This window comes from Platalea leucorodia (assembly GCF_965183815.1).
Source record: "Platalea leucorodia genome assembly, chromosome: 1".
NCBI classification, from domain to species: Eukaryota; Metazoa; Chordata; class Aves; order Pelecaniformes; family Threskiornithidae; genus Platalea; species Platalea leucorodia.
The window spans coordinates 66,398,416-66,426,204 of NC_138823.1; the positions used below are offsets into that span (position 1 = coordinate 66,398,416).

The following is a 27,789-nucleotide window of genomic DNA, read 5'->3' on the forward strand; positions in this document are numbered from 1 at the left end:
ATCTTCCTTGCTTGCTCTTTGCTGCAGTTTTAAGGAAGCTCTATGTATATCTCGTAACAATTAGACAAGAAGAGTTGTCTATGGCTATAGACAGAGATGAATGGCTATAAATTTTGGGTTTGGATTACTGAAAGTTTCCATAAAACCAATGATGTCTGGGCAGATACAAAAGGAAACGCACATTGCCATTATGCTTGCAGGGCTTCACAAAAAGTTATTTCACTTTGCTTAAATTATACTAAAATTAGACAGAAGACTTTGAGATAAGAGTCGGTTGCCCTCACCTAACACTAAGTGTGTAAGAGACCATGTGTAAAAAATTTTGACGTGTAAATTTGATCAGGCAAGACCGGTATTAGCCTTGTTATAATCTACCTGCCTCCAAACCACCTGGATAGTTATGACTGGAAGAGACTGAAGTTAACCTTCAGGAGCTCACCCTGAACAGCCATAAAGGATTTGTCTTTGCTTTTTACTTCCAAAGAAGATGAGCAGCCTCCAGCTACTCTTGCACTTCATCCTTGCCTTGCACAATGTATTGTCTATCTAAATTACATGTTTAACTTAGTATGGTCAGGAATGCCACAGCTAGTCATTCAAACAAAGTTTAATGGCCAAAATATGGCTAGCCTCAAAGCCATCCAAAGGAGGCTTCCCCTAGGTTTTACCACCCTAAGAGACCCAGGATCACAGACCAGGTCTCTGGTGACCAGCAGGTCAACAGCAAGAAGACCGCTAGCAGAAAGCATTCATCTTGCATCCTCCTCCAGACTAATTCAGAAATCTAAACCCTGAGTCAATCCTGATTATTTAGATATAAGGAAGAAATTCTTTACTGTGAGGGTGGTGAGACACTGAAGCAGGTTGCCCAGAGAAGTTGTTGGTGCTCCATCCGGGAAGTGTTCAAGGCCAGGTTGGCTGGGGCTTTGAGCAACCTGGTCTATTTGGAAGGTATCCCTGCCCATGGCAACGGGGTTGGAACCAGGTGATCTTTAAGGTCCCTTCCAACCCAAACCATTCAATGATTCTGAGTATTGCCAAATAGAGGTATTTCTTTAGGTGTGGCTTTTGCCAGCCTTGATTAGCCTGACCGGTTCCTATTCCTGTTCCTGCACATAAAGGTAGGGCACCGCAAGCGCCTGGAAGTATCTCTACATGCAAACTAAACATGCCTATGGGAAAAAACAGACACAATGTGTTCTCATTGCCCAAAGGCATGTCAAAAATCTTTCAGCCTAGCGGAAAGGGCAGAACAAAGAACCTGTCCAAAGCCTAACCACAAAACCATGATGGCACAGGGAAGGCTGTAAGAGCCTTTGTTGGATGCTGGTGTCTTCTACGTGAAAAAATATTTCTCACATATGTGCTGATGAGAGCTAAAAAAAGAATGAAAACACAATGAGGGATGACAGGATAAGCGCTCATCTATTGTAGCATGCAGGCTTACAGTAAATCCTAACCAAAATACAGGGCCAAATTCTCAAGAGATAGCACTGCAGTTCAGTAAGCAAGATTGGCCCAAACAAGCAGCTGGCCCAGGAGCTGCAGGGTGAAATCCCACGCTAATGCAGGCAATTCAACATCTAACTGCATAGATGAAATGAAGTCATTCATGTGATTTATTTTCTTAATGCTATGGGATTTAAAGGAGATATGTTTGGCCAAAAAAAGGTTCTTCTTTTAAGGTCAAAGTGTACATTACTGATGTCTCATCTGGTCTTTGCTGGCCTCCTGTCTGTACTCTGTGGCTTTTGGCATGGTAATAGTTGTTGAGTTTGTTTTCCAACTAGCCTTCTTGGCAGACATAATTTATTTTCATAGATCTTGTAGGAACTTGATATCTCTGGGACCCTTTGCCCTTCTATCAAATTTGGCTGAAACGTCGTTAAGAGAAACATGTGCTCAAGCCAGCATTTTCAGATAAGCCTGATATTTTTTCAAGAAACAGGCTATAATAGTCACTTACATTTAGCTGCTTCTTGCTTTTTATACCCTTATCAATATAGTGGCTTGCTTCCAAGAATCATGTCAAGAAGGAAAAAAAAAATCAATTTATGACAAGACTGTCTTGATCATCAGGAATTAAATGAGACGTCCACTTTCATCAGGTAGGAAAGGCTCCACAATGCTCCATACATTCACTTTTTACCCCCCAAAACAAATGACTCATAGTTGTGTTTTCATCAAGGCAAGCTACTGCCAAGCACATGGATCCCTGAAGGGGCAAAAATTTAATTAGACTGTGTGAGGCAAAGAGTGTGACAATATAAAAGGAACGAGTTAACAAAGAAGACAGATTACAGCCAGGTTTACAAAGAGTCATAACCAACCACGACAAAGAAATTAAATGCTGTGGAGATTAAAAAAAAATGTGAGCATGCCCTTTGCATTATTACAAACAGTATTAAAAAACAGATTACTTTTGTGACGCTAAATACTTCTAAAGGGTTTTTGCAAAAGGGGACACGAAGACTGGACGTGGAAAGGAGCAAGCAGAAAATTCATTTGTTTTGGCAACTTGAAACATAGAAGCTTTTCTCTGCAAAACTCTGTGGAAGAGCATCCATAGTAAGAAATTTACTCCTTAAGCCTGAGAAATGTACAAATAAAGCCACAGCAGTATTTTAAACTGTGTGCTTTTATGAGGACAAAAATGACATAGCCTTCTCCTCATGGTACGTAGTAAGGATTTCTTCCTTGACTGGACAGTGAGAACATGCAGCAGCTCTTGGAAACCACGCAGCATCCAACCTGTGAGGGCCCAGGGCAGCTGAAGCTTTACAACTCACATGCAGGAACCTGAAAAGGGGTTAAAGCATCTCTCCATTCCAGGCTAGCTCCCATCATCATTATAGTCCAATTAAGATCATATTTAATGGAAATTAGCGGAGGGTTGGGGGGGGTTCCCCTTAAATAACCATCAGGAAGACATTGCTGGGGGTTTATTTCTGCTGCAGGACCCTTTTTTGCCAAGCACTTGCTCTCCCAGCAACCACACTCTTCCTCAGCCCAGCCCTGAGCGAAACTGGAGACAGGTCCTAGTTCAGGTCTGTTTTCCAGACTGTGGCAGGGAATCCTTTTCATTACAGTGTTGACTGATGCTAAACGTGAGCATCTCTATAGCTGTTTCTGCCTTAAGTAAGCAGCAATTCAGGGGAAATTGTGCTCCCGTGTCAATTAGGGCTATTACCTTGTGATTAAATTCTCCTCCAGAAACTCAGGGAGATGCATGCAGCAGGGAAAACAAGGAATGACAAGAAAGGCCTCCTCATACAGACAGCCACCGGAAAGGATGCAACAGCATTCACTTAAATGTTCAGAAAAGGGAAATTTTATCTAGCTGCTAACAAGTCTGCAAAATTTTAGCCCAAGCAGTGAATACTTGAGAAAGCTTTGCAAACCTTTGAAACTGGGGAGGGATCTGCTGCTTGAGACAGGCAACATAGTCAAGACAGCATTAGCTCTGATGAAAAAAGCTGTGCTCAACTACAGCTGTTTTCTGACTGCAAAGCCATTTCCCCCTGTCCCAGCTCACAGAGACAAGAGGCACGAATTTGTATCATGGTATTTGTACAGTTGCTTTCCAGAACAGAAAGGTGGTGTATTTTTTTTTTTTATTACTCCCCCTGTAATTCATAGAGCTTGAATAAATGGAGCATGAGCCTGAGGCATTTGAAAGCAGAGTGTGCTCAGTTTTTAGGCTTTCCTGCTTGTGGCAATCTGTAGTTGAACAGCGAGTTAATAATTAAAGGGAAGGAAGGAAAAACAAACTTCCCGGGGAAGCCGGAGGCCATAGCACTCGGCGCAGCACCTGCGTTTCTGTGTAAATGCCATTCGTCCCTGCGTGTGCCTGCCTGGAGGTCTCCCCTTCTTCCTCTTCTGCTCCAGATCTTTCTCCCTCTATCGTAGGTCTTGCCCCGATCTGGGAGGCAAGGAAATATTTGTAGGAACTCAAAGGCTGAGAATAAAAAATCAGGCCGCTTGACCAGTGAGCTGCCAAGCCTTTACCTTCGGCCTCCCCTCAGCAACCTCATTGCAGGGTGGCCGAGGCAGCGAGGGGGCCCCTGTAGCCCCCGGACTGGCCGGTACCCCTGTGCAGCCCCTCACTGCCCCGGCATCCCAGCTCGGCCGGGTCGCCAGCGCTGGGCGAGAAATGCCTTCTCGCACCGCCGGCCGGTTGCTGGATCCCTGCCCAGGCCATGCCTGCAGAAACCACCTCAACTGTAATTTCTTACCTGCCAATATTTATTTTATCCTTTTTAGGGATACCTGAATCTTGTCTATACAAACCACTGATACTATTGAAAAAAAAAAAAATCTGCTTAATATACTTACATGACTGTAATTGGTTGCTATATCTACAAGGCTTTTAAAAATTTTAATAATCCCCATATTGTCTCTCTTTATGTCCCCGCTGACTGGCTTTGCTTGCTACTTGTCTCTGTCCATCTCCTTTCTTCTGAGCAGAGCTTGTAGTCCCAGCTGGCGTGCTCCCTCCTAGGGCTCCCAGGACATTGCACCAGTACAAATAAGACAGAGGACAAGATGTTTGGGTAGTAAAATCCTACCTCAGCTCCATAAATCATGGAATATTACATAGACAGTACTTTTGCCTGAATATTTTTCTCCCTCTGTTTCTGGAGCATGCTCTTGTCTAGGTGTGAGGCTCCTGCTGAACCATTCACAAGCTTCCCAGTGCCGCTGCCTCACTGCAGCAATGCCACAGCCCTGATTTGGAGGCAAAACCGTACATGAACAAAACCTAAACAAGTCAGAGAATTGAACTTGCTCCCTAAGCCTTCAGGGAGGGATCAGCAACTCCAGCCATCTGCCCCACTGTCCTGGCTCTGCCCTGCAGCCTGCCCAGGCTGCCCCACCACAGGCTGCAGACCTCCAAAATCAGATTACAGAGTCATCAAATACAGCAGGAGTCTGCAGTTCGCAGCCTTGCTTGGACAAGGGTGAACAAATCACACAGATTACAGGCGAGGTTTTTTTCCAACCTTTTAAATGTTTTTGGAATGGAAAGGCAATCAGAGGAAGCTACTGGTCTGCACCACCAGTAGGTCTGTCTTGGAGACCAGGTCTCCCAATCTTGGCTTCTTCTTGGAAGTGGCATGGCTTATTTGATCTTTTTTTTTTTTAATCTTCTGGGATTGGGGGTTTTTTTGCTAAACATAAAGGTCGCCTTTGAAGCCTAATGGTCATAAGCCAAGATGTATCATTCTCAGTGTAAAAATGGGTAGTATACAAATAATTTTGCCTTGAGCGCACATCTTGGGAAAGCCAGTTTGTGCAGTATCTTTTACTTCACTTTTATTCTTTGGGAGTAAAGGTTGGGTTTTAGTAGATCCATTACTACTTGTGTTTCATAATTAGAATATTTATGAACAGAGAGAGATTGTCCAATTTGAAAAATATACTGTAGTGTAACCCCTTGGACTAAAAGCTGTCGGAGCTATGTAAACATTGTAAGTATCTGGGGTATTTACTTGATGTATCCCATAGTTTAAATCAGTTAAAAATAAAAAAAAAAAAGGAGGCAGTCCTATTTTCATGTAGATAACAATGTTCCTGCCACACAAAGCTCAATGAGTGGTGGTTAATGGCTGGCACAACGTTGAACAACAAGCTTTCTTAACAAATGACTAGTCTGAACTCCACAGCGCACTTTTCAAATATCAGCTATGATTATCGTTTCAGAAATAACTTATCCTACTGGGCACGGAGGAGGATAATTTCAGAGTATTTTGCAAGCCTATTGAAGTCGGCAACTGATAGACTTGCTTAACGCCCGGGAAGTGTCAAAGTGTCAAGGTGCCATCAGAAGGCAATTTAAATAGCATGAGGGCGAGTTATAATGCCGAGGGGAAAGAAAACTGTCTGTGTTGTGGTCAGTGGTGTGCTGTGCCCCCAGTGACCACACGCAGAGGGGCTGGCAGCGAGCACCACCCGAGGCAGTGGTGCGGGCGCCCGGCCATGCAGCCTACAGGGCTCGCCGGCCACCACCACGGGGATGGAGCATCCTGCAGCCATGCCCTGGGACCTACTCAGGGCCACCACCAGGCAGGCCCTGGGAGGGGGACCACCACCTCGGGCATGTCCCTGCAAGATCATGCTGGGACAGTGATCTTGCCTCTTAACTGGGAGTTGCCAGCCCTCAGCGCCGTGCCCAAGGATGCCCCCAGTGAATGTGCCCCACCTGCCCTACGAAGGCTCATGTGGGTGCCACTATTCTCACATTCCCACTCCCAGATTCCCAAATTTTGCATCATCTGGCACATCCTAGTCCTGTATTACTCCTGGTGAAGGAGTTTCACTTGTTCTAAGTAGAGCTCCCTCTTGGTTATTTTGACGTGACATTTATAATCCAAAGCCAATTAACTCTTTCTCCCCTGATTTCAGTGTAGGATCCTCTGCGCTGACAATGCTATTAAAGATTTCTGTATAAGCCCATAATGACTTTGTGCAGGTAAGTGCTCATGAGCTCTGCTTCTGCTCTGAAGCGCCACATCCAGGGCATCATGCAGAGCATGCACACCCGCTGTTCACTCTGCCAGGACAGGGCAACAGAGTGTCCTTTCCTGAGAGATGTATATTTGTTTATCTTCCAAACAGCCAGGCAGGCTGCATCGATGTATGCACTGAGTAACCTGGAGAAAGTCACTCATGGTCTTGTGTCACAGTATTAAGCAAGGGATTGTACAACCTCATGAGTCTGCAATAGTAGCTGAAAGGACGAGAAACTGGCTTAGAAGACCCAGGAAGACACAGCTATAGTCCTGACTCCACCTGGACGTAGAGATGATAAAACCTTTGAAGTGTCTTTCTTCAGGGGTAGGGAAGAACTTAACTTATTCTCTTGCAAAACATGCTACAAAAGTATGCCAAGAGCCAGTCTGGATTATCCTCCTCCCTCCCCTCCCAGAGAGGGCCATCTGCCATGGGACTGGGAGAGGAGGCAAGACTTGCTCAGTGCAGGTGCAGAGGGTAACGTTGGAGTTCATTATTGCTTGGGAGAGATTAAGAGATTAACTACGTGATCTTCCCAGCCCAGCCACAAAACTCATCTGACCAGAAGCCTGTCCCCAGGGTGGGGAAATTGTACCTTGTGTAGCCCAGGCAGACCAGATATCCTAAAGGTTGCTGCTACAAAAAAGAAGTCATGCCTGATGAACCTAAAAGTGTTGGATTTCACCTGTTACAGCAATGCCTATCAAAACATAAAACCTGACAAGTCCTGAAAACTCCTCACAGTGTATAAATTGATTATGGCGTTGAGCAGATGCAAAGGGAATGTGAATTGCTTGAAATCCCATGCTTTTAACTCAGAAACACTGACAGGGCTTGGTGCCAGGTCTTGAACCAGTTGACAGGCAATAATAAGCAACACTCTAGCTCCACTGACACCTTTCAAGGCTGATGATCTAATGAGCTACAGGGGTGTAGTTCAAGGATAAGGACATCTTTCTGAACAGAACAAGATGAAAATGAGCAGCATGGAAACCGCTGCAAAACCAAATCCCAGTGATATAGTGGCAACAGCTGGCTAAAGAAACAGATGTCACTGAAATATTTTGGTGTCTCCAAACACTGGTCTTCCAACTGAAAGCTTAGTTGCTACAAAACTATGCATAGCACTAATTTCCAAAAATTCATCTAAGGTGGTGTGTTTGTGGGCTTTTAGAAGCATTAGCCCCCGCCTGTAAGGATGCAATGACCCTGGTGGTTATCTGTGAGTGAGGAGAGATTTCACACGTGTGTTGTCTTCCCATGGCAGAACACCATCACAGAAGAAAAAGTTCAGAGGATGAAGGAGCAATTCATGTCTGCCTACGATGTCACCACAGATGGACGCTTGCAAATCCAAGAGGTATCTCTACCCAACCCCAGCCCCAGATTTCTATTACAGAAGGAAGGAGAATTAGGACCTAGAGCAGACTGGGGAGATGTGGGAGATAGAGCCTGGGTGGGGAGGAGGTGAGTCATGGAGTACTATGTTAGCCAGATCTCTTGATTTGGGGTTTATTTCCAAGGCAACAACATGCCCAGCTTATATTTCCCATACTAGGTTAACAGCCACCCAAGCTTTTTCATATCTTTACTTCCATGGTTTGGGTTTGTTTTGGTTTTTTTTTTAACGCGTTTTTTTTTCCAGCTTGCAAATATGATCTTGCCGGATGATGAGAATTTTCTCCTGCTTTTCCGACGGGAAACTCCCTTGGACAACAGCGTGGAGTTCATGCGGGTCTGTATCTCCACATTGTCTCTTCCCCTTGCATGCCAACAGCTTCTTCAATACATACACTTCCACCCTCCATAGAACATAGCACGGGAAATATGTGGTTATTGTGGAAGCAAAACACGTTCTGACCTGTTCAGGTAGAGAAGGTTATACTATTTACCCTGATGCATTATCCTGGCAGGGTGTGGGGTGGAAATCTCCATAAGTTGGGCCTAATGAGGACCACAAACCCATAAGGTTTCCTTAACTGTGCCCAATCTCCCTCCACTCTCTGCCCCTAAGTATCCCAGCACAGAATTTCAATTTTTCCAAGACTGCTTCCAGTTAATTTTATTTCACACCCAAACTGGGGACTTCTTCAGATCAATGGCCAGTTGTGTACGGCCTTGACTTTTAGTTAGGGCAATAAGAGAGGCTGCATGTACAAATTAGGTAAGAAACACAGAGCAGTTTCTTAGTCTTTTCTTCCTTTTATAGACAGTGTCTGCATTAAATATGTGATAGCAGCATGTCACATGTACAGCATCCAAATGCGAGTAAAAGCTATTGTGTGGAAAGTTTATTTCATTTTGTCTACAATTAAGTAGATATTGGATAATGCACCAGCTTGCTCATTATGGAAGTCCTGATTTGAATCTTTATGATCTATGACCCGAGCAGATGATTAACTGCAATATTTATGTGGTCATATCAATCTATCTCCATTCAGATCTGGCGCAGTTATGATGCTGATAGCAGTGGATTTATTTCAGCTGGCGAGCTCAAAGTAAGTTATTCTAACAAGTCTGTCTGGGCTTGATCTACAGCTCACTGATGTCAATGGGAGCCTTTCCATCAGCTTTACCAATTTGCTGCCTTTTTGTGTGGTTGACGAATGGCATTTCTAGGTTATTCATGGAGAGTTTAAGGACTGGGGACCCTCCAACCTTCTGGCACAGCTGCAGGGACCCTACTGGGAGGGACAGAATCACGGAATCATAGAATCTTTTAGGTCGGAAAAGACCTTTAAGATCATTGAATCCAACCGTAAACGTAACACTGCCAAGTCCACCACTCAACCATCTCCCTAAGCACTATGTCTACACGTCTTTTAAATACCTCCAGGGACGGGGACTCAACCACTTCCCTGGGCAGCCTGTTCCAATTCTTGATAACCCTTTTGGTGAAGAAGTTTTTCCTAGTATCCAGTCTAAACCTCTCCTGGTGCAACTTCAGGCCATTTCCTCTCGTCCTATCGCTTGTTACTAGGGAGAAGAGACCGACCCCCACCTCACTACAGCCTCCTTTCAGGTAGTTGTAGAGAGCAATAAGGTCTCCCCTGAGCCTCCTTTTCTCCAGGCTAAACAACCCCAGCTCTCTCAGCCGCTCCTTGTAAGACTTGTGCTCTAGACCCTTCACCAGCTTTGTTGACCTTCTTTGGACACACTCCAGCACCTCCATGTCCTTCTTGTAGTGAGGGGCCCAAAACTTAACACAGTACTCGAGGTGCGGCCTCACCAGTGCCGAGTACAGGGGCACTATCACCTCCCTGGTCCTGCTGGTCCACTATTTCCACAAGTCAGGATGCTACTGGCCTTCTTGGCCACCTGGGCACACTGCTGGCTCATATTCAGCCAGCTGTCGACCAGCACCCCCAAGTCCTTTTCCACCGGGCAGCTCTCCAGCCACTCCTCCCCAAGCCTGTAGCATTGTATGGGGTTGTTGAGACTGAAGTGCAGGAACTCAGCCTTGTTGAACCTCATACAGCTGGCCTCAGCCCATCAATCCAGCCAGCTGGCCTCAGCCCATCGATCCAGCCTGTCCAGATCTCTCTGTAGGGCCTTCCTACCCTCCAGCAGATTGACACTCCCACCCAACTTGGTGTCATCTGCAAACTTACTGAGGGTGCACTCGATCCCCTTGTCCAGATCATTGATATAGACATGAAACAGAACTGGCCCCAGTACTGAGCCCTGGGGAACACCACTTGTGACCAGAATGGATTTAACTCCATTCGCCACAACTCTTTGGGCCCAGCCATCCAGCCATTTTTTTACCCAGCAAAGAGTATGCCTGTGCAAGCCATGGCCAGCCAGCTTCTCCAGGTGAATGCTGTGGGAAACCATGTCAAAGGCCTTACTAAAGTCCAGGTAGACATCCACAGCCTTTCCCTCATCCACTAAGTGGGTCACCTTGTCATAGAAGGAGATCAGGTTGGTTAAGCAGGACCTGCCTTCCATAAACCCATGCTGGCTGGGCCTGATCCCCTGGTTGTCCCGCATGTGCCACGTGATGGCCCTCAGGATGATCTGCTCCATAACCTTCCCTGCCACCGAGGTCAGGCTGACAGGCCTGTAGTTCCCCGGATCCTCCTTCTGGCCCTTCCTGTAGATGGGCATCATATTTGTTACCCTCCAGTCAACTGGGACCCCCTGGTTAGCCAGGACTGCTGATAAATGATGGAAGGGGGCTTGGTGAGCACTTCCTCCAGCTCCCTCAGTACCCTTGGGTGGATCCCATCTGGCCTCATAGACTTGTGTGTGTCTAAGTGGTGTAGCAGGCCGCTAACCATTTCCCCTTGGATTGTGGGGGCTTCATTCTGCTCCCCGTCCCTGCCTTCCAGGTCAGGGGGCTGGCTATCCCGAGAACAACTGGTCTGACTATTAAAGACTGAGGCAAAGAAGGCATTAAGTACCTCAGCCTTTTCCTCATCCTTTGTCATTATTTTTCCCCCCACATCCAATAAAGGATGGAGATTCTCCTTAGCCCTCCTTTTGTTGCTAATGCATTCATAGAAACATTTTTTATGGTCTTTTATGGCAGTAGCCAGATTAAGTTCCAGTTGGACTTTGGCCCTTCTAATCTTCTCCCTGCATAACCTCACGACATCCTTGTAGTCCTCCTGAGTTTCCTGCCCCTTCTTCCGAAGATCATAAACACACTTTTTTTTCCTGAGTTCCAGCCAAAGTTCTCTGTTCAGCCAGGCTGGTCTTCTCCCCCGCTGGCTCATCTTTCGGCACATGAGGATGGCCTGCTCCTGTGCCTATAAGATTTCCTTCTTGAAGAATGTCCAGCCTTCCTGGACTCCTTTGCCCTTCAGGACTGCCTCCCAAGGGACTCTGTCAAGCAGGCTCCTAAACGGGCCAAAGTCTGTCCTCTGGAAGTCCAAGGCAGCAGTTCTGCTGACCCCCCTCCTTACTTCTCTGAGAATCAAAAACTCTATCCTTTCATGATCGCTATGCCCAAGATGGCCTCCAACCGTCACATCACCCTCCAGTCCTTCTCTGTTCACAACCAAGAGGTCCAGCGGGCGCCTCCCCTGGTTGGCTCCCTCACCAGCTGCGTCAGGAAGTTCTCTTCCACACCCTCCAGCAACCTCCCAGACTGTTTCCTCTCTGCTGTATTGTCTTTCCAGCAGACATCTGGTAAGTTGAAGTCCCCAGGAGAACAAGGGCTAGCAACTGTGAGACCTCCCAGCTGCTTATAGAATATTTCATCTGCCTCTTCTTCCTGGTTGGGTGGTCTGTAACAGACCCCCACCATGGTATCTGCCTTGTTGGCCTTCCCCCGATTCTTACCCATAAACACTCAACCCTTTCATCACCATCATCAAGCTCTAGACAGTCAAAATGCTCCCTAACATACAGGGCTACCTCACTGCCTCTTCTTTCTTGCCTGTCCCTTCTGAAGATTTTATAGCCATCCATTGCAGCACTCCAGTTGTGCGAGTCATCCCACCATGTTTCCGTGATTGCAATTATATCATAGTTTTCCTGCTGCACAATGGCTTCCAGCTGTTTGTTGCCCATGCTGTGTGCATTGGTGTAGATGCACTTCACTTGGGCTATTGATCCTGCCACCTTATCTGGGGGAGAAGCCCTAATTCCTACGTGACTGTTCTCAGGTGCTTCCATGGTTTCTAATACATCAATAACCCTAGTAACTTAGCTGCCGTGTGGATCTCCATCCCCTGCCTCCACTGAGATGGCAGACCGAAGGCCCTCACTAGTACACCGTCCCTCAAACATTGGCATGCTACCCCTAGGCTTATCTCCAGCGAGCCTGGTTTTATCTTTTACCCCCTTCAAATCAGGGAGGATGCTCTGCTGTTGACCTTGCTGTCTTGCTTCCCTCTTGCCTCATCGCATGACCCCACTTGTCTTGGTGCCCCCCCGAGCACCCAAGGAGCCCCCCACTCATGCCTCAACTTGACTTTGCACATGTGCCTCTCCCAGCTAAACAGAGACAAAACCATTGTGTTTTATTGATGGATTTTGTCATAACCTCTTCCTGAGCCTGCAGATTTTCTGAACACTGATTTCTTTTTAAAGCTCAGGCTATTGAGGCAGAAGCCTGTTCAGAAACTGGCCGGGAACAGAAGTCTGTCTCTGGGCTGCAGATCCTGTGCTGACATCTCGGTGTGTGGCTCCAACCTAAGTGGATGCTTAAGTGTTTTGCTGAATGGCAAATATTTTGATTTGAGATCGGTTAGCAAATATTGCAGGACTTATGTTATCTTTTGCTTATTTTGTGGGTTAATTATGACTTATTCTAGTATGTCTGCTCTGGGGAAATTTGGTTATTTTGAAATATTTTTGAAAAAATATGTTTCAACTAAGAATATGTGAACTTTATGTAAAATTGAAGACACTAGTACTAATCAGGAATGTGAAACTAGATTCATGGAACCTTGCTGAATTTGGATCAAATTTCTTACTGTTATTTCTTGAATTTACTCTAAGGAGTAAAATCTGTCTCTTTCCTTACTACAGGATTTCCTGCGAGATCTCTTTTTGCAGCATAACAAGACAGTTGCTGAAGTAAAGCTGGAAGAATATACTGATACCATGGTAAGAAAAGATAGTGCTAATATTGGTTAGATTATAGTACTGCCTAAAAATCTGCTACAGGGTCAATGTCTACGGGGCCATAAATGCCCTCTTAAAAGGTGTATCTTCTCCAAGAGATCCCTGTGGAAAGTTAGCACATGCTGCTGCTGTTTCATTGCACTGCACTGGACATCAGCTGTGAGCAGCATTTCATATATTTTTGCTTTGAGTTGAACTGTTTATTATGAGAAAACAGCTTGACTTTACGCCAAAGCAAACTGAGCCCTAAATCAATTTAAAAACAGTAGTTGAGGTGCATCCTTCTTCAGGGTACATTCAGCCTCAGCCAGATCTCCGGTGCCTTCCCTCCCTCCCTCCTAGCAAATCCTTTTGCTCCCAAGACACGCAGGTATCCAGCTCTTCTGCTCTGCAAAGCCCAGCAAGCCTCGCTGGCTCCCTGCTGCTTCCCTGAAAGGCTGGGAGGTTGGAAATTTAAGCTCTTCCCTGCCTTATCACAATATAGCTTTTATCCTGCAATCAGCAACATAATATTTAGTGTAAATTTAGCATCAGTCACCTGGATTTCAGAGCAACTTATTATATCTAACCATCTAAAAACAAGAAAAGAAAAAAAAAAGCTCATTTCTGATGTCATTCTCAAGGGTATCATTTGAGTTCCACTAGCAGACATCTACCATTGCAATTTCCTAAATGATTTTCAGATGGGACTGCCTTGATTCTTGGCACAAAATCTGTGTTTGTACCTAAAGAACAGCTTGGTATGCAAGCAAACAGGGAGCTGCCCAGATATTTTGCAATACCATGTCATGTATGCATGATGCATCTCTGCCTAGAAATGTGACCCTTTAGAGCAAAGTGAAAAACTGTACCATTACAGAAGAGTGTAGATTTTTTTCATATTTATAGGACAGTGAAGGGAGAGCAATGCAAGCTACAGAAATTATTTTCCAGCTGGCAGAGCTTGAAAACAATAAAACCCCATAAAGCTAGAACAAAAACCTTCCTGGTAGTGCTTGCAGGTAGCAAATAGCTTTCATGCTGCTCCATTAAGATTTCCATCCCCCATGGCTAATCTCTGATCAGGTGCTGGGGAACAGGCGATCTGAAGCTTGTAGACATCAGGCGGTTCATTTCCTCCAACTTCTTTCCCCTTCCAATAATTTCCCAAGAAAGATCTGCGATTTCTGCTGCTGCAACGCAGCTAGATATCAATGCAGCCTGGGGCTGACAGCCAGGAGGTCTGGTTTCTATTCCTATGTTTTTTTATAGATTGACTTTTTATCTTTGGAGAGGCAGTTTAGTCTCTACGCTACAGGATAAGATTTGATGGGGGAAAAGCGATGCTCTCTGTTTCTGGGGAAATCTACAACCTGAAATGTAAATCTGGCTCATGAGGACAAAAGTTTGCAAAGCCGCAATGCCAAAAGAATCAGGGATGTTAATGGTTATTAGAAAATGAGGATATGGCAGATGATTTTTTTTTCCTTGCCATTCTTTGCTATAAACTGAAGATCAAGGATGTTTACAAACACACCTGATCCCAAGAGCTAAGGCAGGGTGTGAAATTACAACATGCGTAATCTTACCCTGTGATATCCTGTAGTAAAATAGAGGATATGAATTCTGTATGTCACAGCAAAGTAGCCACATGGACAGCATCTCTATAGTAGCAGTTGCGCTGCATGAAAGCCCCGTGAGTCTGCTAAATCAAATCTTAAAGAGCACTAAAGCCACGGGGGAAAGTCACGAAAGAAGAACATTTGAATTCTCAAGACTCTTCATGAGGGAATCAAAGTAGCAACCCCGTGCTGAGGAATCCCCTTTGCAGGCAGAGTTCTTGTTAGTTTTCATGCCTACATAGAAATATATGTTTGTATTAATAGTCATTAAGTGTGTATTAATATTTATTTACATGCACTCACTTGCACAAGAAGATACATAGTCGTGTGCAGTTCTGAACCCTTGAAAACAGCCTGTGGGTTTGTCGTCTTCCCGCGGGCATAGGCCAAGAGCTGTTGGCAGGGAGCAGGCGCTCGGAGGCAGAAGCAAAGCCTTGTATTGCTCTGAGCCTTGCCGGGCCATGAGAAGATATCCTAGGGGTCCTGCAATGTGTGCTCCTGCAGACAGGGTGGGCATAGCTGAAAATGGAGGTTTTAAGAGCATGGTGAGAATATTCTGCCTTCCTGAAGTAACACAAGCTGGAGAAATGAAAGTTTGCCCCCTTGCTGCTTCATGACGAGAAGGAGGCTGTGGAGGATAACAGCAGTACTAACAACCTTTCCCAATCCGTCCCCACCTCCTCTCAGCCCCAGAGTCAAGGCTTCTGAGTCCTGGTGACGTTTCAGCCCATGAACATCCAGCTCACGCGTGCATTTGACAACATTTTGCCATGAGTGACAGCTTCCATACCTGTGCATGCACACAGCCGTGTACTTAAGCAAACTATTATAAATGAATATGAACCAGATTTAAGACATAATTTCTGATGAAATTAAGTATTCATCCTTTTTTCTTCTGTGAGAACAAAATTCTCACTCAGCTTTTCCATCTTGGCATATGTTATTACCTTGTTCATAGAAACACTGATAGTTCATAACTTCTCAGATAGCAGCACGCTACTTCTAGTTTGTAATCCCAATGTCTGCAAGCCACATGCAGGGAACGCTCATTACTGAGGCAAACTTCAGCAAATTAAGTTATGTATACTGCTGAAACAGTCACACATGCAACACTGACATTCACTTTTTGCATTGCCTATAAGGCAACATCAGATGTTGATCAATGTTCATCAACGTTGATAATGTCAGACTGATCATAAAAATGTCCTTTAACTTGAGCGTTATTATATTTTAGCAAAATGTGAAGGATAAACCCCACCCAAGCCAGCACACCATCTTTGCCCACCACAAGCTAAAATTCTAGAGAAGCAATAATGTAGGTGCAGTGACTAATAATTCAACAAGCATTGGTCATGAACTACAGCATCTGAAAGGTAGTAGATGGAGATGGCTGAGGATGAAATCTTAGCCCCGGAGAAATCAATATAGAAATCCTCCCAGCTGTAATGATGCCAGGGTTTTGCTGTGCTTATCTACAAAGGTTCTCCTGGGGACTGAGCTACGTACCCTGAGCACGTGAGCCTGCGGCTGACCAGCTGAGGGCTCCTCGTCTTCTCAGTGAGAAGGGGAACAGGTTGACTTCTTCCTGAAGATGGTTTCTGTCCATGAGTATGCATCGTGGACTACCTTTATTGTGCACTGGGGAGATTTCTGATGCTTTTGTGGCTGCTGCCTGTCCCCTCTGGGAGGACAATGCTAGAGGCTCAGCATGGTCACTTCTTTGGCTGTGAAAGCCTGCCTGTATGTCTGTCTGTGCTCAGTGCCAATGCCAGTGTACTTATGTAGGGAAATAAAAGTCAGAGCACAGAAAATCCAGGTGATTTAGCCCCTTAACGCCTTACTGGCCAAGCTAGCTTGTCTGTGTTAATGAAGTCTCTTATGAACACCAAAGAAATGGTGTAATAATGGAAAGACAAATCTTTGTTGTATTGACAAAAGCCTAAACAGAGTTTGTTATGTTTGTTAACACACTGAGCAAACTTCCCAAAGCCCTAGAAATATGATAGGAGTGGATTATAGCCTAAAAGACTGGTTGCCTAAAGGAGCAGTCTTTGCACATCCCTTCTCCTGGTAGTGGTCCATGCTGGCCTCCCTCCCAGGCGGCTCCATAAGGATGCCATGACCCCCAAGAGACTGCATCTCCAGTGATGCCCTGACACTGCAACCATCACATCTCCTAACCCCAGCCACCACTATGGGAGCCCCGCCATCTCCAGAGAGCTTCCTCCTGGCTTTGGGTGGGTGCGATTCCTCGTGTTGCTTTACTGTGTGTGGTAAAGAGAGGACCCACACAGCTGATGAATACAATGGAGGGAAATCTGCCTCCCGTGTCACTTCTAGACTTAATCCCGGCAGTGCTGTCACCTCCAGTTTTGTGCCACGCTTGCTGTAACATAAGCCAGGGGAAGCAGAAAATCCCATTTAAGCTCAAATTTCATTTCTGAAGATCAAAACCAACAGAACTCAGGAGCCTGCGGGCTTTTGAAAACCCCAGCAGATAACGCCTTGGTCTTTTAGGAACTAAAACACTCTTAGAAATCCTGCACTAAACTACTCGTCTAGTTTACACAGGCAATCTGGTCGGGCAGAGCACTGAGCTTTTGTCCTGAGAGTAACTTGCTGGCCATAGGGCCCTCCTGTCGCTCTGCAAAAGCCTTTGTGCCCCTGTCCTTCCCTAAGGAAAGAAGCCATGGGCAGTCCTGCAGCTCTGGCACGTGCCTGTCTTTATGCACCCTCAATAACTACTGTACTCACTGGCCAATTTTAGTTACAGCTGTCGGGTATAGATGTCCCTGATGTATATATTTGTGGGAGTAGGAGGTCAGGCAAGAGCCAACTCTTCCCATGTCCCACCTGACATGGGACAATAAAACACTTTATTACATGCAGAGAACCAGAACCAGAAAAGGTTTAAAAGCAGGCTTTAGCGACTCCACTGATCACAGAACTATTTATTTTTGTTGTTTACTTCTCTCCTTATCTCTCTCACGGAAAATAATTCAGATTTATAATCTTATATTGCTCTTCAAAGCATGTGTGTGTTTGTCATATCCTGGTGTTCAGTGGCCTTCTTTACAACACCGGACTCGGAAAGCAGATTCATCCTTTGCTGAATTTAAAGCCAATGGCAGTTTTGATTTTGCACTTAAAAAAATGAGATGTAACAAATCTTATTTTGCAAACCCAGCTCTTTCTTACTTATGCTCTGTCTGCCTCAGAGTGCATGGACTATATTCAAACAAACAGAACTAAGACTTCCCTGGTGCACTGCCATTAAAATGTCAGTGAATTAATTTGTGCAAACACTTTAAAACACGGGGTAGCTTGACAGTAAAATAAATGCATCATTTTATAAAGCATACTGCTGGATGCAACAAAGCTTTTAGTAAAACTGAGTGCTATTTAAACATGCCAGACCTTATTCTTAACCACATTGAGATGTTTCATATTAGCCTGGCAGCATAAATATACCTTTCAAGAGTGTAAACTGAAAATCCATCAAGTGTAACATATCAAGATGGTGTGTAAAGGCAAAAGTTTAAGTTAGAAACAATCTCATAATGATTCCAAATATCTCCTTCTCCCATGATGTACGCTTTGTCATGTGGGGTGGGTACCCTCTGTCATTCTTTGTGTACTTATGTACACAATTAGCAGATCAGATAAATGTTTGAAATTTTAAAGTTTAATAAAAAAACATTTCCCCAGGCTTTTCCTCAGTAATGCAGCCCAAGATTGCCATGTAGTGGGTATGCATGAGCTCCAGTTGTCCAGATAATAGGATTAGGTTTATCTTATTAGCTGTGGTACCTGAACTAATGCAGTGAACACTATTCCATCTTCCCTACATGTTTTCCATCGTTCATGTGGAAGTCATCAGACAAGAATTAGCTCAGCCTAGCTCTTCCAGCCAGACTTTCTTTTCTTTCTGTTGACTGGTATGGGAAATCAAAATATTGCATATGTTTGAAAATTTTATTCAGGATGCTTGTTGCAGAAAAAGGCGAAACAATTTGAAAACACAAAGATTCTCTCTTGGTATTGCAAAAGCAGAGCTGAGTGAAGGAGGTCAGGGAGGGGAGCTGGTTAGCTGTAAGCAGACATGGTCAACCACTGAAAGTTTAATGTTAAGCTCAAAGATAGGGTGCAAATGAAGCAAATTGACTGGGGATGTTGCTTTTCATTAGGCGTTCCACTAAGGAAAGTATTATCTCTGCAGTTAAATGTGTTTTAATGGGGTCTGCACTACTGCTGGAATATTGTAAAGGGTTCAGAAGTGGATAGAGTTGAAAACCACCAGCTCAGAAAATTGATAATGAAGCAGAAAGACTTTCACATCTAAACCATCACCTCTAATCTAGCCTGTTTCATTAAGGGTGCACAAAGCTCTTCAGCCTCCTGGCTATTTGTGACTTCTGAAACCATGAAAACATGCTGCACCCACAAAGTAGAGCAGATGCAGGGCAGGCGGGACACTCAAAGTCCCAAGACAAAAGTAGCTATGCTAGGGTGCTTATGTATTTATTCTGTGGAAAAGGAGATGAGACTTGAGATGTTTCATTGAAAAAGAGACTCGTGGCTTGTCTCAGACAGGCCTACGTGAAATGAAAAATGGGCCTTAAGTCTGCCTCTTGGATTGGGAACCACCAGGTCTGTCCTGGTCCCAGAAGCTGCCAGCACGCTCAGCATTTATAGGTGTTTATCAGCAAGCTTGTACGGAGGTCAGGACCTCATAGTCACGGAGCTGAACTTCTCCCAGAAGCTCTGTGTGTTTGCTTTGCTGAGGCATCACGGAGGGAAAAACACACCTGAATCTGAAGTCTAGGCTGAAACACTGGCTTTTAGTCTCAAGAGAATAATTCTGAGACGCACAAGGACATTTCTCTTCTTGGTGGCACCAATTAAGGCAGCTCCCACTTCCATCCTTGCCTGCAGCCTTGTCCCGTTGTGGCCCCAGCAGAGACCAGGGAGAAGTCCCATATTGCAGTGGGATAACTGATGGGGTAGAAGGCAGGATGGAAGAAGTTAGATAAGCTGGAGAGGCACAACTTGGACTGACGCAGCATGAGAGAATTCCTCAGGACGGCTCGGCAGTTTTATTCATCTCCCCAGCTCTAGGGCAAAGGAAGATTCAGAGGTCTTTCTTCTGTCATTTAGTGGCTCTGCACAGAGTGCATGCTCAGCAGAGGCCAGTGAAATGGGAAGGCATCTTTCCTTGTACCACTGAGCACTCACATGGCTCTCAGGATGTGATCTTTTCCAGAGATCTCAATATAAGCCTTCAGTCATTCATAAGAGTTTTATACTTTCTTTCAGTGGGAGGAGAAGTGAGCCCATACTGAGTGCTCCTCAAAAATCCTGTCCAAACATCAGTTGTGTAAATCACGCAGAATAATTAATGGAATAAAATCCTGTTGCAGAATCTTATCTAAACCCAGTGCAATAAAGGGTCACCATAGGCTCACCATCCTCAGTGTAGACGCCTGCCCTCGAGCAAGGGGCAGGGACGAGGCAGTGCTGACAAAACAGGCATCGTATTTATGCAAGGGCTCCCTGTGAAATTGCGGCTCTCCAAATAATATCTCTCCTCATGCACGTGTTAGGCTCTGCCCCAGTTTCACTGCTGGGAAGTGCTCGGGACCTGCCACTGGCTCTCCCCAGGGCCCCCGCTTGGTCAGGCTGGGTCACAGAGGATGATCCTCTCCCTCTAAGCCTCCTGAGATGGGAACTGGTATGGGCCTTCTCCATCAGGTGTGCAATTAATTACACCAAAGATTTGTAGTGACCTGGTTACTTATAGCCATTAAATAAGCAAATAAGATTAATGAAGGTAAGATTAAAGCATATTCCATTACTGAGTATCTGACAAAGAATGGCAACCCATCTTAGTAAAATATTCATCTTTCTCCCCCCACAATGTGGAATACATTTTTTCTAGAACTTCGAGCCATGAGTTATTCAGGTTTGCAACCCATTAAACATCTCCCCCTCTTTCCCTGTCACAGACTCTTACTTGTGCCTTGCAGAGAAACACAGTACCACATACAACAAATAAATAAATAATATCTGGTGGTGACTCATGGAAATGATCGTATTAAGGAAAAGATAATATTAAGGAAAGGCTAACTTTTGTATTCACACAGATTAACCTCTTGACGTTGGCAGCCTGAATCTCCTTCCCAGTCACAGCACTTTCCAATGGTAGGCTCTGAGCCAAGCAAAGCCCATTGGCTTTAGCAGCATAAAACCCCAATTTGAGTGTCTATCAGAAGGTGACATTTGCACCTCAGCCGCTCAGTATCCACAGCAACAATCAAAGATAAGGATGGAGTCGGGCTGGAAGTGTTTAGAAGTTCCTCCCTTTTTTGGCTTTTTTTTCAGAGGCCATGGCAAGGCCAGTATTTAGTGTCTTAAGGCATTTGCTGGAGACCTGTCTTTATCCCTGTGTAAGGCGGGAAGGGAGCAGTGCTGGTATTTGATTGCTTGGGTTGTTGCTGTCAGAAAGCAGAAGGGTTTTGCTATGCTCTTGTGCCACCCTTGCACTTGGTGCTAGCAGAGGATGCGAAGCTGCCTGGGGCTTGGGCAAGCACCCTGAGCAAGCAGAGGTGAGAGCACGGGGCAGAGGAAAAAGTATATTGGCTTTTTTGTATGTGTGTTCTTCTCATGGTCTATTTTATCTCTGTCTTCTTGATTTTTAGATGAAAATCTTTGACAAAAACAAAGATGGACGGCTGGACCTGAATGACCTGGCAAGGTAGGTTTTAATAATATTGATGGAGTTTTTCAGCTTGCAATGGCAGATCCAGGCAAGGTGATGATCTCCCTCTAGGGATGTGCATTTGAATCCTACCGCCTTTCAAATTAAATCAGGTACTGTGATTTAGGTATTCCAGGTCTCTAATGCATTATCCCCATCATAGTAGTCCGAGAACCTAGAGCCGGTGACACTGAGCAATGCCAGAACCTGTTTGTGCATCACCAACACGCTCTGGCAGGATCCATGCTACCTCTGCGATGCTCCTCAGGAGGTGATGAAGCAGCCAGTGACACCATTTCTCCAAAAGAAGGATGGCAATCCCCTTCAGCAGGGTCACAGATGTGCATTTATTTCACATCCTCATGCGCAGCAGGGATTGCAAAGAATTTTTACTCCTTGTTTGAGGAATAAAGGTGCCACTGCAAAGGAGCTTGCCAATGGCAGTGAGAAAGGATCTGGAGAGACAAGGTGAAGACGCTTGTGAGTGACGCTGGGGACTCAGTCACAGGCCTCTGTCTCTTTTCTGTCCTTGGTACCTCAGAGGCTTTTATACGATTTTCACTGCATACAGATAGAGTATGCCTCTGTCTGTAAATGTATGTTCAATGGCTGGATGGGACTTTAAATGTGCAGGTACAGTCTTAAAACACTGGTTTGGGGGATGAGAGGAGAGAGGTGCTGGTTTGCCACTGCTACTTTCTGCTTGGGATCACCACGAATGCCAGCACAAATAACTGCAATGCATGTGGCAGTTTGCTTTGACCACAGAATATATGAAGAGAAACAGAGGCAGGATGGAGAATATCTAAAGGGGGTTGCTGTTGCATTTTCCTCTTAAATATGGTTCCCTTGCACCATGCCAGCTGAGGCTCCCCTCTGGTCTGAACACATTTCTCACACCCCAAACTCTTCAGTGTGCAGACACAGCTCAGCACACCCAGTGTCGCAGGCTCTAAAAACCTCCGGGTTAGCAGAGCAGATGGAGAGAGAAAAGCTTTTATTGGTGCTGTGAAGGGCTTTAGGAGGGAGGAGGGGAAAGGAGAGGAATTTGGCCAGTCTTGGTGCTCAAGCCAGTATTATTTGTCCTTTACTTTTACAACCACCAATTCTCCCTCCAACAGAGAGCGATAAATTACTTTCCTTTAATGCAGCACAGCAATCCAGTTACGAGGAATGATTGTCTGGTAGCTCTAGCTTCGGAGGCTGACCACCTCCATTGTGCTGGACCACCAGAAATGCTCTGGGAGAAGCAATGGTGCTAAGAAACACATCTGCAGTGAGCCAAAGGGCACCCGCCATTCCCCATCAGACAGGGAGCGAGGCATGTGTCCATGTAACAGCCCTCTGTAAATAACCCTGCAGGCGATTTTCTTTTTTAAAGGCCTATAATCTAAAATCTCTTTGCTTTACGAACCAGAAGAGTATGGAATAATTTGTGTGCAGATGATAAAGCAGAAAGATCGTAATTTAAATCTCTCCATTCAGGATTCTGGCACTCCAGGAAAATTTCCTTCTTCAATTTAAAATGGATGTAAGTAGCACTATTTTTTGATGCATCAATCCTGTCTATCTCAGCTAAGATAACCTGGGACGAAACTTGAAGCTTTTCTTTTTTTTTTTTTTTTCATTTGCTTGTCCTCTCTACATGTAGGCTTGCAGCACGGAAGAAAGGAGGAGAGATTTTGAGAAGATCTTTGCACACTATGACGTTGTGAGTCCCAGAGGCCGTTCCCTTGCCGTCTTTAAATGCCACAGTTTTAACATATGCTGCTCAGACATCTTCCTCCCAGTGGGTGCTGTGGGGGTCACTCAGGAGCTGCAGCTGTGCCTGAGCCCATGGGCCAGAGGGGCCCAGGCGCCAGGCTGGGGGGTAAGGTGGGGACAGAGGGGAGCGATGCTCAGAGGCCTCGTGGCAAAGGACCCATTTTGACTTTCTCCATCGCCACGGCCAGTGCTGCTGCATTAGCAGTATTTGCCTGCAGGAGACACAAGGGATGAAGAGGAGGTGGTGGCTTTAGCTCTCTCAGTCTCTGGCAGTTTGGGACCTGCATCACCACCACCTTGAAAAATAAAACCCCTTCCAGCACTGAACCAAGGGTTATTTAGGAAGTCTGGCCCAGGACAGACATGACCACCGAACTGCCTGTTAGAAATCAGCAATTCAGTGCCCCTTCTGACAGTCACACAGCTCCCTCAGGGTGGTGGCCAGGAAGCCTCACAAAATGGTGGGAGATTTTGCTCCTGTTTGAGGGGAAGAGATGGTTTGGCAAAAAGGAAGGGATCTTAGATACTAAATATTAGGAAGAAGTTCTTCACTGTGAGGGTGGTGAGACACTGGAACAGGTTGCCCAGAGAAGTTGTGGATGCTCCATCCCTGGAAGTGTTCAAGGCCAGGTTGGCTGGGTCTTTGAGCAACCTGATCTAGTGGAAGGTATCCCTGCCTATGGCAGGGCGGGTTGCACTAGATGATCTTTAAGGTCCCTTCCAACCCAAACCATTCAATAATTCTATGATCTTTATGCTATAAATCTCGGTGACCAGGTGGACCTACGACCTGTAAACATTGTTGTGTTTTTGACATGCTGGAACATTTTCATGTTTCTTCCATCTTTCAGAGTAAAACGGGAGCACTTGAAGGCCCAGAAGTGGATGGGTTTGTCAAAGACATGATGGAACTGGTCAAGGTAGCTTCATGGCTCTTTCTATTTATTAATACCCTATATTTTCAAGAGGAAGGTGATTGTTTTGGTAAAGTTATATAAATAGAGAGGCTGCTGCAAGGGTAGAGTAAAATTTCACTTTGATGAGCAGCAGATATGAATGTCATAGTCTCAGCATAAACACTGTAGAGCATTGCGATATTTCACAGAAATTCTGCCTGACAAATTAATACACCTTCACTTAGCAACTGTATTTAAGAAAGGTCCATTCTAGCTCATACTCTGAATTAGGCAGATGTTACAGCATCACAAACTGGTCGACGTGGATCAGTCATCAGAAGTTCTTTCTTCTGTTTTCACTGTGAATATGGTCCTCATCAACATGACCTCATGGTTCCTTAGGTCATCACAGGGCTACACTTGAAAATTATTTGAGCTCTACCTCTAATCAAGAATACCGTGCCCAGTGTGTCATCAGTTCCTTACAGACGGCAGAGTCCATCTGCATTGGACTACCTTGAGTTTCCAGTGCAGTCCAAGATATAGCTTTTGAGCCAAATATAGTCTGGTCTTTGGCTCCCTCTGAGCCTGAGCTGTTGCATTTCCACACGATGTGACCCAACGCAGGGATGCCTGCACTCCCGTGTCTGTTTAGCAGAGAGCAGAGACTGCAGCTGCATGCTGATGGCTGTGTGTGTACGTACATTATACGTAGTGTGTAGGGAAGGGGGCGAGGACAGGCAGGGTGTTGGATTTGTGCTCTGTGCATGTGTGCCCAAAGGAGCGAAGGTTGTACTTTCTCTAAGGGCCTTCATCAGCATCATCCTTGGGCACCACAAGCTGTGCATGTGAATTTGATCTCCTCCTGAGAAACTGGGAAGCAGAGGAAGCGGTACAGCATTAGGAGCACACAGAGACAGTCTAGCCTGTAAAGTATGCCTTTAGCATTCATTTAATCCACTAAGGTATTTTTAAATTGCTGGCTAGCCTGTAAAATAGCAGCCTGCTGACAGAAATGCCACATCACTCCTCGTGTAGCAGGTTTGAGAGAGGAAACCAGATGAAAGCAGAGGTCCAGTAGTGAAGGGATCTGTATTGCACAACTTTCTGCAGAATTCTGTTTGATACAGATCAGATACTGATGGCCTTGACTAAGTACAAAAATCATGTTGCATTTCCTTACAGTTACTCACAGTCCCATACCTCTTCTGTTTTTGCTGGACATCTTTTCTCCATTCTCTGTTCACTTCCCCACCTTGTATGAGCTGACGTGGGGTCAGGCCGTTTGGTTGCTCTTCCTTGGGTGGATTTCCCTGCCGCTGCATGGCCTGCTGCTTTACAGGGCTGGGGAAATCCAGAACCATTTTCTCTCTCAGCACCATTTTTCTCTTTTGCCTGCAGCCCAGCATTAGCGGGGTGGACCTGGACAAGTTCCGCCAGATCCTGCTCAACCACTGCGATGTGAACAAGGATGGGAAAATTCAGAAATCCGAACTGGCTTTGTGTCTTGGGCTTAAAATGAACCCGTAGCCAGAAGAGTGCTCATGGTTGTGTTTCCCTTGTGAGATTTGCCTGCTGTTCCTCGTAGAAGTGTGTCCGTGCTGCCGTGTGAGCAGTGGGGAGCAGGGGCACCGTGCTGCTGGGCTGGAGAGAGGCTGCACGGAGATGCGGCAGAGTGGGATCCGCACGGAGGGCCTCCCTGCTCCATCGCTCCCTTTGTGGTGTTTGCTCGCTGCCGATGCTTGTGGGTCCCCTTAGCAATATCTCTGTCCACCAGCTGCACACCAGCAGCTCAGAAAAGGGGTTGCTGTTCTTCTCCCTCCCCCATGAAATGCTGCCCTGCCCATCCCCTAGGACAGGGACAAGCATCTCCTCAAAAACGTCCTGTCAGTGCTCTCAGAGTGCAGCTACCAGGTGTTTCTGATGGTCGCCTTGTGTGTGAAGTCATTACTTTGGTGAGCATCGTGCTTGCTTTGTACATTTAACATATTGGCTGGATGGCAGTGTATTTGTGCAGAAATAAAAAATGGCAGTTACAGAAATTCAGTAAGATTGGAGTTTTTGTTTTCTGTGCGGAAAGCCATCTGCCACAGGCTGGCAGACCATACGTAGTAACAATTTTATGTAAAACGCATCAAATGGCAAGAGGTTTTGTGATGCCTATCTGCTGTGGTGTTTAAATCTGCCAGGAAATGAAACATGGTGGATCCTTCTCATGGGGAAACACACACACCAGGAAATAGATCACCTCCAGGAGGAAGCCTTGGGGTAACATAACTTCTGGAGGAAGCCTTTCTTCTGACCCAAACTGAAATAATATACAAGGTTTCCATAACTGAAAAACTGGAAGGACGGAAGCCTAATGAGAGCAAAGCTCTTAAGCACATGCTTATTTTTTTAAAGCCATAAGAGTTAGTAAATACTTGTAACCTTTAATGAACTTAAAGCTTCCCATCATTCCCGGGCCATGAGTGTAATCCTGGAGCCTAATGGCAGCAGCATCATTTGTGCCACATATTTCCTTATTCCAAAGGCTTTGACTACATATTCAGACACTGCCAAACCTACGCTATCACACCCAAATAATTCTTAATTTCCGATGAGAAAACTGTGGAGGAAGGGTTGTTGGCAAAACTCCTGCACATTTCAGCATCTCTATCTCCTACAGATGAGACACCCAGATTTGACACTACAAGTGTCTTTCTGGCTATGTTCCTTGCACAAGGCAGTGCAATGAAACACTCCCTTTATACTCGGTTTTATTAAAATTATTCAGAAATTACCTTCAGTCGACACAACTAGAGATGGAGATGCTGAGTCAATACAGCACTTAAGAACATACACAACTTCAGAGATATGCTCGTTTTCTATTTTCACTGATGATAAGCTCACAGACCAAACAAGTGCTAAGTGCATGTTTCACCCCAGCATGGAACTAGGGCTTTAAACTCCAAAATTGCTTTTTATCACCCTGGCAGCAACACAAATCACAACCGCAATAACAGAGCTTTGCAACGGTTCAGAAAAACTATAAACAAGGAATCAGACCTTAGCAGCAGCTCCCCAAGCCATCAGGACTGCGCTTTTACTCATGGACGCTCGCTTCCATCTGAGGGAAGAGCTGTGGTCAGGAGTGCATGACAACAGATAGGAAGCCAGCAGAGAAATCCCATGTACCACTGTTTATCAGACATGCTTTTTCTCCATACTGAAGAATTTGCAACAAATCTAGTGGGGCACATCACCAACCATCTTTTCATCATACCTCCAATAGGATGTGACTTATCAGCCTAAATAATTACGCCTTTAAGTTATTCTCCTGTTTCTCTCTCTTCTTTCAGCCTTTGTATTGTTCTCATTTTTATTATTTTCTTAAACTACAGTTTCCATTACTTTGAACATGGGAGCAATTTTTGTACCATCCACTACAACATGTTTCCACCTGTAGATATATGTTCTTTATGGTATTTGTATTTTTTTGATGATAGCAGGTCCATTCTGTTTCACCCCTGTTTAAGCCTATTGGTATCAGTAGAACTTTTTCTGATTTATTAAAGTATAAATTCAAGAATATCCTGCCCTGCCTCACCAAAAATACAGCAACTTTTAACCTAAAATGAAAATAATCTTTTAAAGACTGTATACAACCACAGGTCTTATTTCAAGAATTATACAACGC

At 45.2% G+C, this 27,789-nt stretch overlaps 1 protein-coding gene across 1 annotated transcript in view; it reads left to right on the forward strand.

Annotated features, from left to right (window-relative positions):
- Positions 1 to 25,640, forward strand: part of SCGN (secretagogin, EF-hand calcium binding protein) — a gene marked incomplete at both ends in the record, with an annotated part of 29,834 nt that extends 4,194 nt beyond the window's left edge. The window contains 9 exons of the mRNA XM_082307286.1: positions 7,781 to 7,873; positions 8,159 to 8,248; positions 8,955 to 9,011; positions 12,997 to 13,074; positions 21,392 to 21,447; positions 22,936 to 22,981; positions 23,102 to 23,161; positions 24,066 to 24,134; positions 25,512 to 25,640. Of these exons, the coding sequence (XP_082163412.1) occupies positions 7,781 to 7,873; positions 8,159 to 8,248; positions 8,955 to 9,011; positions 12,997 to 13,074; positions 21,392 to 21,447; positions 22,936 to 22,981; positions 23,102 to 23,161; positions 24,066 to 24,134; positions 25,512 to 25,640 (678 nt within the window). The remainder of the gene's footprint in view (positions 1 to 7,780; positions 7,874 to 8,158; positions 8,249 to 8,954; positions 9,012 to 12,996; positions 13,075 to 21,391; positions 21,448 to 22,935; positions 22,982 to 23,101; positions 23,162 to 24,065; positions 24,135 to 25,511) is intronic.
- Positions 25,641 to 27,789: the final 2,149 nt, after the last annotated feature.